This window comes from Caretta caretta, chromosome 1, assembly GCF_965140235.1.
Source record: "Caretta caretta isolate rCarCar2 chromosome 1, rCarCar1.hap1, whole genome shotgun sequence".
Taxonomy (NCBI): Eukaryota; Metazoa; Chordata; order Testudines; family Cheloniidae; genus Caretta; species Caretta caretta.
In genome coordinates, this window is record NC_134206.1 from 63,778,653 (window position 1) to 63,791,251 (window position 12,599).

The following is a 12,599-nucleotide window of genomic DNA, read 5'->3' on the forward strand; positions in this document are numbered from 1 at the left end:
TTCCTAATATCCAACCCCACTGCAACTTGAGACCATTACTCCTTGTTCTGTCATCTGCTACCGCTGAGAACAGTTGAGATCCATCCTCTTTGGAACCCCCTTTCAGGTAGTTGAAAGCAGCTATCAAATCCCTCCTCATTCTTCTCTTCTGCAGACTAAATAATTCCAGTTCCCTCAGCCTCTCCTCATAAGTCATGTGTTCCAGCCCCCTAATCATTTTTGTTGCCCTCCGCTGGACTCTTTCCAATTTTTCAACATCCTTCTTGTAGTGTGGGGCCCAAAACTGGACACAGTACTCCAGATGAGGCCTCACGAATGCCGAATAGAGGGGAATGATCAAGTCCCTGGATCTGCTGGCAATGCTCCTAGTTATACAGCCCAAAATGCTGTTAGCATTTCTTGATTGCATTGTTAGCATTTCTTGATTATTACTATTTGCAATGTTTTGATTGTAAATTGCATACCAGATTATTATGAATGCTGTTAGAAAAGGAACCACTCATACTCCATTACATAAAAACAACGAGGAGTCCGGTGGCACCTTAAAGACTAACAGATTTATTAGGACATAAGCTTTCATGGGTAAAAAACCCATTTCAAACGCACTTCTTCAGATGCATGTCTCCTTCAATGTAGGTATTTTTACGTAATAACGTTGAGTTTTGCCTCTGTTTTAGTCATCCAATACATTTTGTCACAATACCTGGATGGAAAACACTTCTGTTGTGCCTGTCCCTCTAGCTCTATGGATTTCTGCATAGATTCATTTGCGTACTATTTTCCAACATATCTGCAATTAAAATGCAAAGATTACATGGTCCATATTTCAAATTCTGTATGTGAAAAGGCTTAGAAGTGACAAAAATTGTGGAGAAAAATATATTCTTTGTCAGCAATAATTAGTCCCTCAGCAAGAGAGACCAGGCATTGATGAAAATGTGTTCGGATTTCACCAACTTGTGCCAGAGCTGTCACATAATTACAAAGAAAACCCATATTTGTGTCATGTTCTGTATCTCTTAAACAGTGTAAAATGTTCCAGCAGCACTGAATGAATTAAGGATGCTTTTCTCTTGTAGGCCAAGGGTAAGGAAAGACAATGGCTGAGACACCAAGCTATTGGAGAGTTAGATGATGCCAAAATAATTGATGGACTAACAGGAGAAAAAGCCATTTATAAACGACGGGGAGAGCTTGAGCCAGAAGTAAGTATTCCATAACTAATGGGTGCAGCTAACGAGTTTACTAGTTCCTTGAGCTCCATTATGCTAGCCTAGTAAAGATGGTTAACAAGTTTAAATAAAATGAAATGACCATCACATCTTTCCTCACTAACACACTTTATCATGATATAAGAAAACTTTCCGCACTCAGGTTTTCGGATTTGCAAATTAACAATTCTAATATAAAATTAATGAGAAAATGAGTGAATAATTAAAACCTAAATAAAAGCTTTTAAAAATCTACTATTTTATGACTACTCATCATTTTGGATGTTCGTCAGAAAATTTTTTGTTAGAATTGAAAGAGTCATTGAAAGAGAAACCAGTTGACACACACCAACAAAGCAACTTTAAGACTAGTTGTCTTGATCATCATTATATTGTAATAGCCAGATTTAATATAGCAGATTATTTTTAATTTTAATGTTTAAGGTTTACACATGAAGGCATTTTATTTTGCAAACAATCATTTAGAACAGCTTTCTTCTCAGTAGCTAAATACATATTTGATACAACTCTCTCTAAATTATTTTTCATGCTACATGGTCTCACTATTTGTTGTTTTGAACAGCTTATGCAGCCTAGCCATCCTACATCAGAGCTCAGTAAGGGAAAAGCTATAATATCCTAATTTCTAGTACTCTTCAAAGTGCTGGTTTTGTATTTTTCAATACATTATAAAAAGAGCAGGGAAAATGCTAAGAAGGAAATTTTACATTTTGAATTAAAATATATAAACATGGGCTTCAGTGGGATGGGGGGGGGAGTTGATATTGCAGTCCTTTGCATTAATAATAAAAAGAAGAAACTAAACTAAAAATTATCAAATGCTAGCTGAATGAAAGAGAAATATTTGGAAATCAGTTACAGATAAAGAAACGTTTTAAATATTTGTTTTTTTGCCAGACCATCTTTTAATAGCCTTTCATTTGAATCCAGACTTGTCTCATTCCATATGGGATAAAATACCTTTCCAGAATCTAGTATGACAGAAATTGTTAAAACAGACATTTAAGGGAGAGGGGGAAGTGGGAGTGGGGAAAGCTTTACAGTCAGAATGTACAAAATTGAGGAGTTAATCAGAAAAAGACTTCACACATTTTTAAAAAGGTATTAACTTCAGCAGACAAACTTTACAATCTTATAGGAGTCCCCTTTAGTACCATAATTCAAGGAGGCGTTACCCTTACGACGCTTGGCAGAAACTGGATTTTTGAGATTCCTTCTATTGTAATAAAATGTTGTTAATTAGAAATATAGCAGCAAAGGTATTTTCCCTATAAATGTGTGGAATCGTCGTATTTTGTTTCCAGCCATTGAGTATATAGAACAGAGAAAGAGAGAGACTAGATTCAGGTATCTAAAATAAATTTTTCTCAACTATTAATCAGAAAAATTCAAATAATTTCACCTTTTTTAAACATAATCTGAACTTGCTAGAGAGAGATGGCCTGAGTTTTTGTTGTCTAGTGTTTTTGAAAAGTGTGTGATAACTCCTTTTAAAGTGTTTTGTTCTTATCAAAACTGTGGCTTTCCCAATCATAAAGTTCTTTCTGGTACTTTTCTCTCATAGCTTGGGAGCCCTCAGCAGAAGCCTAAGCGTCTGCGCCTGGTAGTGGATGTTTCTGGCAGCATGTATCGCTTTAATGGGGTAGATGGTCGACTAGAGCGTTCCATGGAGGCTGTCTGCATGGTCATGGAAGCTTTTGAGAATTACGAGCACAAGTTTAAGGTAATTATAGCTGGGCCAGGAGTTTAGTGGTAATGCGTACTTGCACAGGCTGCATACGGGCAGTGGAAAAAAGTATTTCATTACTCTGTCTCGCCAAAGAGTATTATTCATTCATGTAAGGAAATACAGACTTAATTAAATCTGTTGCTAGCAGCCTGAAAATAATACCAGCCCCTGGATAGGAAGCACTGAACACTATGAGTGCAGATTATGATTCAGTTTATGAAACTTTTTTTTTTAAACAGAAATATTTAAGCCTATAAAACACAGGGACATGAGCTCAATGCACACACAAGCATGACTAGCCTTTGTTGGTGACCAGAGCTCAAACACCCATGCATACATGCTGGAAGAAGAACCAGGTCCTTCCCCTCCGCTACACTCACCATTGTTTCCAATCCTGCTATGATGATCTGAACATAAGAAAAGTGTCTATTTCTCACACTGACTGGTATAAGACCCAAACCTCATTTCAGATAATTCATAAGGGAAATAAAAATTGGGTTTATGCCCTCCTCCCTTTTTCTTCTCTATGATATATAAATATGGCTTGAAAAGTTTTCTTAAATTTAGAAATAAGGATGCCAGGTCTGGAGTTCCCCGTTTTGCTGGAGGTCATTCTTGGAGAACCAAAGCATGAGAGCTCAGCCCTTAGTTGAAAGGGTACAGGTGTCAGATATTTAGTAAAGACCTTTCTTCCAGCTATTCAGGCATATAACTTAAAATAGATGTTAATCAAAACAAAATATGAAAAGTTTTAAATAGAATGAATAAAAATCCTGTCCTTATCTCAGTCAATCCATTTTTATTTACATATTGACTTGGCAGAATTCAGTTTTTTTTAATTTTGACAGATTCGGTGTTTATTTTTATGCATTTTTTTCTATTTTTATCTATTTAAATTTTCACAGTTCTGTGAAGTTGTGGGTGTCAGAAAACAGGGGAATCAGACAATAATTATTTATGACAGACACTGAGATTTGAGAAGGTAAAGCCTTATAACCATTAAAACATAAATTGTCAACATCACATGTCAAAATATACAATGTAAATATCCTTAAATCAAACTCTAATAAGTTCTCAAACAGCATTTTTCTTTAAATGACTGCTTCTTGGAGCAGCTGGTACGGGAACCCACAAGGGGAGAGGCAACTCTCGATCTAGTCCTGAGTGGAGTGCAGTGTCTGGTCCAAGAGGTAACGATAACAGGACCGCTTGGAAATAGTGACCATAATATAATAACATTTAGCATTCCTGTAGAGGGAAGAACACCTCAACAGCCCAACACTGTGGCATTTAATTTCAGAAAGGGGAACTATGCAAAAAGGAGGAGGTTAGTTAAACAGAAATTAAAAGGTACAGTGACTAGTGTGAAATCCCTGCAAGCTGCATGGACACTTTTCAAAGACACCATAATAGAGGCTCAACTTAATGTATACCCCAAATTAAAAAACACAGTAAAAGAACTAAAAAAGAGCCACTGTGGCTTTACAACCGTGTAAAAGAAGCACTGAGAGATAAAAAGGCATCTTTTAAAAAGTGGAAGTCAAATCCTAATGAGGTAAATAGAAAGGCACATAAACACTGCCAAATTAAATGTAAAAATGTAATAAGAAAAGCCGAAACGGAGTTTGAAGAACAGCTAGCCAAAAACTCAAAAGGTAATAACAAAATGTTTTTAAGTACATCAGAAGCAGGAAGCCTGCTAAACAACCAGTGGGACCTTTGGACGATCGAGATACAAAAGGAGCACTTAAAGATGACAAAGTCATTGTAGAGAAACTAAATGAATTCTTTGCTTCAGTCTTCACGGCTGAGGATGTTAGGGAGATTCCTAAACCTGAGCCATCTTTTGTAGGTGACAAATCTGAGGCATTGTCACAGATTGAAGTGTCACTAGAGGAGGTTTTGGAATTAATTGAGAAACTTAACAGTAACAAGTCACTGGGACCAGATGGCATTCACCCAAGAGTTCTGAAAGAACTCAAATGTGAAATTGCGGAACTATTAACCCTAAGATTTTTAACCTGTCCTTTAAATCAGCTACTGTACCCAATGACTGGAAGATAGGTAATGTAACGCCAATATTTAAGAAGGGCTCTAGAGGTGATCCTGGCAATTACAGACCTGTAAGTCTAACGTCAGTACCGAGCAAATTAGTTGAAACAATAGTAAAGAATAAAATTGTCAGACACATAGAAGAACATAAATTGTTATGCAAAACTCAACATGGTTTCTGTAAAGGGAGATCATGTCTTACTAATCTATTAGAGTTCTTTGAGGGGGTCAACAAATATGTGGACAAGGGGGATCCAGTGGACATAGTGTACTTAGATTTCCAGAAAGCCTTTGACAAGGTCTCTCACCAAATTCTCTTAAGTAAATTAAGTTGTCATGGGACAAGAGGAAAGATCCTTTCATGGAGTGAGAACTGGTTAAAAGACAGGGAACAAAGGGTAGGAATAAATGGTAAATTTTTAGAATGGAGAAGGGTAACTAGTGGTGTTCCCCAAGGGTCAGTCCTAGGACCAATCCTATTCAACTTATTCATAAGTGATCTGGAAAAGGGGGTAAACAGTGAGGTGGCAAAGTTTTCAGATTATACTAAACTGCTCAAGATAGTTAAAACCAAAGCAGACTGTGAAGAACTTCAAAAAGATCTCACAAAACTAAGTGATTGGGCAACAAAATGGCAAATGAAATGTAATGTGGATAAATGTAAAGTAATGCACATTGGAAAAAATAACCCCAACTATACATACAATATGATGGGGGCTAATTTAGCTACAACAAATCAGGAGAAAGATCTTGGAGTCATCGTGGATAGTTCTCTGAAGACGGCCACGCAGTGTGCAGCGGCAGTCAAAAAACTAAATGGAATGTTAGGAAACATTAAAAAAGGGATAGAGAATAAGACAAAGAATATCGTATTGCCCTTATATAAATCCATGGTATGCCCACATCTTGAATACTGCGTACAGATGTGGTCCCCTCATGTCAAAAAAGATATACTAACATTAGAAAAGGTTCAGAGAAGGGCAACTAAAATGATTAGGGGTTTGGAAAGGGTCCCATATGAGCAGAGATTAAAGAGACTAGGACTTTTCAGCTTGGAAAAGAGGAGACTAAGGGGAGATATGATAGAGGTATATGATATCATGAGTGGTGTGGAGAAAGTGAATAAGGAAAAGTTATTTACTTGTTCCCATAATATAAGAACTAGGGGCCACCAAATTAAATTAATGGGCAGCAGGTTTAAAACAAATAAAAGGAAGTTCTTCTTCACTCAGCGCACAGTCAACCTGTGGAACTCCTTGCCTGAGGAGGTTGTGAAGGCTAGGACTATAACAGTTAAAAGAGAACTGGATAAATTCAAGGAGGTTAAGTCCATTAATGGCTGTTAGCCAGGATGGGTAAGGAATGGTGTCCCTAGCCTGTGTTTGTCAGAGGATGGAGATGGATGTCAGGACAGAGATTACTTGATTATTACCTGTTAGGTTCACTCCCTCTGATACCTGGCATTGGCCACTGTCACTAGATAGGATACTGGGCTGGATGGACCTTTGGTCTGACCCAGTATGGCTGTTCTTACGTTCTTATTTTGCCCATCCATAAATTTCAGTTACAATCAAAGGAAATAATGTGCAGTGGGTTTGTGTGTGTATGGTGAAATTGACATTTACGACATTTATCCATAAAAATCTACTCCTTCTAAGCCTATTTACATAGCTTCTCTGGTGGCATAATCTTACCAATCTTCCATAGTATCTTCTGGGAAATGACAAAACAAGATTTGAATTTCTGATGTAAGAAACAAGGAAAAACAAACTTTCAGGCCTTCATTAATCAAAGTAAAGAAATTTTTAAAAGACAAAGCCTATTTTTTCCTTTGCTGGTTACCCTTAAACCCTGAGTTGCAAATGTCTTCAATTTAAGGATCCAGAATTTTTTTCTTTGTTCCAGGTTTTGTTGCCATCTCCTCTAAATTTTGGTACTTGGTCAGTTCCCTTATATGAGAAGAAAAATATAAAATCATTGTTGGCAAAATAGATGACACAAGAATTGGTAGAGTGGTAAACAATGATAGGGGTAGGTCAGGTATGGAGAGCAATCATCTGGATCGCTTGGTAAGGTGGGCTCATTTAATACAGCCAAATGCAAGGCCATACATCTAGGAACAACAAATGTAGGTCGCACTTACATGATAGGAGTCAGTATCCTGGAAAGCAGGGACATGGAAAAGGATTTAGGGTAATGGTAGTTAACCAACTAAATATGAGTTCTCAATGCAGTGCTCTAGCTAAAAGGACAAACACCATCACTGAATGCATAAACAGAGGAATAACATATAGGAGTAGAGAGGTGGGATGACCTCTGTGTACAGCATTAGTGAGACCATTACTGGAATATTTTGTCGGTTCTGATGTCCACACTTCCAAAAATAGGAAAGGGTTCATAAAAGAGCTACAAGAATGAGTACCGGGTCTGGAGAATGTTCCTGATAGAGATTTTAGAAGCTCAGTCATTTTGTCCAAGAGAAGGTTAAGAGATCTACAAGTGCCTATATGGAGAAGTGATTTCCGATAGTAGATGGCTTGTTATCATCAGCTTGCAACCATTGGATTTTGTTACACCTTTTTCTACTAGATGAGACAAAGAAAGTGCACATTTTTAAGAGTGAGAGCAATAAATCATTGAAACAACTTCCCAAGGCATATGTTGGATTCTCTGTCACCTGAAGTCTAGATTTAAAGGCTGGATGTCTTTCTAAAACATAGGCTGTAGCTCAAACAGAAATAATGGTGCCTTGGTGCAGAAATTACTAGACAAGGTTTTATAACCTCTGCTATGCAAGAAGTCCAACTAGATGATTGCAATGCTGTCTTCTGGCCTTAAAAATCTCAGATCCCGCTCTGTGGGTTACAGATCATCAGCTCGTATTCAGAAATAATTTCAATTGGCTGGGCATGTCCCCTAATGCATAGGGCCAAGCCACATATTTGGCCATATAAATAGTTAAAAGTGTAGTTAATTGTAGTATTGGTCACCCATTTAACAACCAACTTAATGGTTATAAAAATAGTCACACAAAAACGGAACACAGTTATTAGTTGTGACAATTGCCACTCTCGTAAAGAACTGCAAGGCTCATTTTATACTTAACATAATAGTGGTGGATAGGATATTGGAAATTTGTGGCACACCAAGGAGGCATTCTCCTCTTGCATTATGTCTGCTGCACTTGAGTTGGACCTTAGCTCAGTTCTCCCGTGCATCAGATCTCTGTTCAGTATAGGAGAATGGAGGTGGTGTCAGGGAGCTAGATATAGCTCCCTGATTCTGCCCCAGCTGGACCCATCTTGAATTAGAGCAGCTCTTATCTGGGACAAGTGAGATATTATTCTTTCTCCATTTCTCTCTCTGCTACTTCATAAGAACTAGACACAATTGGAGCATAAGGTCTGCAGAAGACCAGTGTCATCACTAGTGCTGTTCTCTCCAAAGTTGGCAATGAGGGAAAATGGCCTCACATTGCACTGACCAGCAGAGTTGATCCAAATGGGCAATGGGGGAGCCCTGGACCCATGAAATTGTACGGCAGTGGGTGCACCAGCCACAGCTGAGCTAACTCTTGTTGAGCTAACTGTGCTTCCCCCATACATACTATCCTTTTATCTCTCTTCCATGAGACAAAGGTTTCCTTGTTATCAGACTAGTCTTTAGAGTGTTTGGGAATTGTAGCCTGACTTACTGATTACATGATAAATGAAGTAGACTCACAGTTTTTTCCCTCTGCTACTTTACTTCTCTAGAGGCAAGAGTTAAATGGCCTTCACTCTCTTCTTTTCTCTCTTATCCCTCCACCTTTCCCCACGCCCTTCCCATAACTTGGTTTGACAGAATTTGTTGACCTTCAGAGATACTTGCTGATACCTCTTCCTGTTGTAGACTAATGCAGTGGTTTTCAAACCTGTGGTCCCTGGGGGTTTACAGACTATGTCTAAGATTTCCAAAGGGATCCCCACCTCCAACTGAAATTTTTTAGGGGTCTGCAAATGAAAAAAGGTTGAAAACCACTGGATTAATCTCTCAGAGGAGCAGCCATTTAAGAGCAGATTTTAGGAGTTTCTGGTGCAAGGTCTGGTGGATCTGTGAAGCAGCAGTATAAGCAAAATGTTCAGAACTGATTACATATTGAAATTCTCTGCTCCTGTTATTAAAGTTCTATTTTTGACTGCTTAAAACCACTCGCCAGCTTGTGCCCACTTTTTGTTCTTGTGCTTTAATTAGTTCTCTGCTGAAAAGGGGACTGAATCAGAGAACTTTTTTCCCTTCTTCACTGTGCTTTCTCAATACATATATATTACCCTGTTGGTCACCATCCCATGAGACAAGGATTTCCTTGTTGTCAGATTAGTCTTTAGGCCTGACATATTGATTACATGATACATGAAGTAGACTCCCTTTTTTTTTTCCTCTGCTACTTCACTTTATTAAGGGGCAAGAACTAAAAATGCACAATGTAGTTGCTCCAAGACAGACAATATGGTAGTGATCCATTTAACGTTCAAAGAGTGACAATGGACATTTCTTGTCTATCTGTTCGCCTTTATGCCCAAGGTGGCTATTTGTTTCCAGTTCTCATAGGGACAGCCTTGTTCAGAGAGGAAGAGAAGGGAGACTCTTTCTACGATCAGGAAATCAGTTGGTCTAAATTAACTGCCATCTTTTAAATTCCTCCTCCAAAATCACCTCTTCTATGCATCTCACAAGGGCTTAGCCTCTAACTCAACATATTAAAGGTGTGGGAGAGAGGAGAATGAAGCTCTAGAACTGAACCTTCTTCCAAGTCTCTCAGTGCATTCTGTGCTGTCTATTTAGATTCTAAGCTTCTTGGGGAAGGTAACATGCATCGTTCTGTGTCCAATTGTCCTGTAAGTGGCTAAGCTCCTTGTTGGCATTTAATAAATGTTACTACCACTGCTAACTGTGTAGTACTCCAGGAGGTCACATTTTTAAAGGCCACTCCTAAATTGTGCATGCAAAAGGTGCACCTGCATATCCATCTACCCCTCTTCACATGTGCAAATGCCAGGATACACATTATAATAACAGTCATTTTGCAGATTTGAAATTATTATAGCATCTTTTCTAGTGTTGTCCATCTTACATGGTGAACCTATTTGAAAATGCAGTACCTCCTAAGATGGACGTTAGTTCTGTGCTTTACATAAAGTACAAAGTCCTATGGTTTTAGATCAAGAGCCATAACTCTGTTATTAGACTATGCAGCAAAGGTTTTATGAGGGTTTCAAAAATCTTCAGAAATGGTTCCATGAACTGCAAGCTATATAATTGTTGGGGAAACGTCTTAAGTTTTTGATTTATAGTGATATTAAAAGGGAGCATTACACATTTTGTATACACAATTCGGGAGGCCACAGCTGAGAAGCTGACGTTAGAGGCAGTGCCATTTAAGTGGAAGAGGAAAAAGCAGAAATGTTCTGTAATGCTTGGCAACATAATTTCTTTTTTAAAGTCAAGTGGGTGGCAGGCTAAATAAAAGTATTAAAGGGTATATTTAGTGTTGTCCAGAACAGGATGGGATTTGGAAGCTGGTATTCCTTCCAGCAAAAGCCTGTCTGATTTGTAATACATTTTCCATTCAACACACATGGCCTTTCATTTTTCCTTACTCCTTTGAAAAAAGCAACATCTCGGTGCAGAGTGCGGTAGCAGCAGTGGAAGATGATATTTTTCTCATTTCACGCACACTTTCTGAATTGCACAGTAGCAACAACACAGTATGTGCTGTATTTAACAGCAGAGTGGAATGAACTTTTACTAACTTCTGAAGAAAAGTAATGAACTAAAAGATGATATTTAGGGAGACTTGTGTTTTGCAGTTTGTATACCCAGAGTAAAATCTTTCACAGGGATGGTATTAGAAAATTCAGCACCAAGTAGTGCAATAATCAATTAAGTCAATGAAGCTTGCACCAATTTAAGCATTACTGGGCTATTTGATTTGTGCTGTAACACACATGGGCTGTAAATCAACTCTAAAGAGAACATAAGAACGGCCATACTGGGTCAGACTAATAGTCCATCTAGCACAGTATACTGTATTCCCACAGTGGGCAATGCCAGGTGCTTAAGAGGGGATGAACAGAACAAGTAACCGTCAAGTGATCCATCCTCTGTCACCCATTCCCAGCTTCTTGCAAACAGAGGCTAGGGACACTTCAGAGCATAGTTTTGCATCCCTGCCCATCCTGGCTAATAGCCATTGATGGACTTATTCTCCAGGAATTTATCTAGTTCTTTTTTTAACCCTGTTATAGTCTTGGCCTTCACAACATCCTCTGGCAAAGAGTTCCACAGGTTGACTGTGTGTTGTGTGAAGAAATACTTCCTTTTGTTTGTTTTAAACCGCTGCCTATTAATTTAATTTAGTGGCTCCTAGTTCTGGTGTTATGAGAAGGAGTGAACAACACTTCTCTGTTCTTCTTGTCCACACCTGTCATGATTTTATAAACCTCTATCATATCCCCCCTTACTCGTCTTTTTTCCAAGCCAAAAATTCCCAGCCTCTTATTAATCTCTCCTTACGTAGAAGCTGTTCCATACCCCTAATCATTTAAATGCCTCTGCATATTGAGTGGATGTTTTCAGAGAACTATCTACAATGACTCCAAGATCTCTTTCTTGAGTGACAAAAGCTAATTTAGACCCTATCATTTTATATGTATTGGGATTATGTTTTCCAATGTGCATTACTTTGCATTTATCAACACTTAATTTTGTCTGCCATTTTGTTGCCTAGACATCCAGTTTTGTGATGCCTTTGTAGCTCTTCACAGGAACTTAACTATCTTGAGTAGTTTTGTATCCTCTGCAAAGTTTGCCACCTCCCTGTTTACCCCTTTTTCCAGATCTTTTATGAATATGTTGAATAGTACTGGTATCCTTGGGGGACACTACTATTTACCTCTCTCCATTGTGAAAACTGACCGTTTATTCCTACCCTTTGTTTCCTATCTTTTAACTTATTATTGATCCATAAGAGGACTTTCCTTCTTATCCCATAACAGCTTCCTTTGCTTAAGAGCTATTGGTGAGAGACTTTGTCAAAGGCTTTCTGAAAATCTAAGTACACTTTATCCACTAGATCCCCCTTGTCCACATGCTTGTTGACCCTCTCAGAAAAATCTAGTAGATTGGTGAGGGATGATTTCCCTTTACAAAAACCATGTTGACTCTTCCCCAACAAATCGTGTTCATCTATGTGTCTGATAATTCTGTTCTTTACTATAGTTTCAACCAATTTGCATGGTACTTCAGTTAGGCTTACTGGCCTGGAATTACCGGAATCACCTCTGGAGTCTTTTTTTAAAATTGGTGTCACATTAGCTATCCTCCAGCCATCTGGTACAGAAGCTGATTTAAATGATAGGTTACATACCACAGTTAGTAGTTCTGCAGTTTCACATTTGAGTTCCTTCAGAACTCTTGGGTGACTACCATCTGGTCCTGATGACTTATTACTGTTTAGTTAATCAATTTGTTCCAAAACCTCCTCTAATGACACCTCAAGCTGGGACAAGTTTGGAAATCTCCCTCACATCCTCAGCCACGAAGAC

The 12,599-nt window shown here is 38.3% G+C and overlaps 1 protein-coding gene across 2 annotated transcripts in view; it reads left to right on the forward strand.

Moving 5' to 3' along the window:
* The window catches only part of VWA8 (von Willebrand factor A domain containing 8), a 287,936-nt gene that overhangs the window by 263,516 nt on the left and 11,821 nt on the right, over positions 1–12,599 (forward strand). For both annotated transcript variants that reach the window (XM_048851261.2, XM_048851269.2), the window contains exons 41-42: positions 1,080–1,205; positions 2,797–2,955. In XM_048851261.2, coding sequence (XP_048707218.2) covers positions 1,080–1,205; positions 2,797–2,955 — 285 coding nt within the window. The remainder of the gene's footprint in view (positions 1–1,079; positions 1,206–2,796; positions 2,956–12,599) is intronic.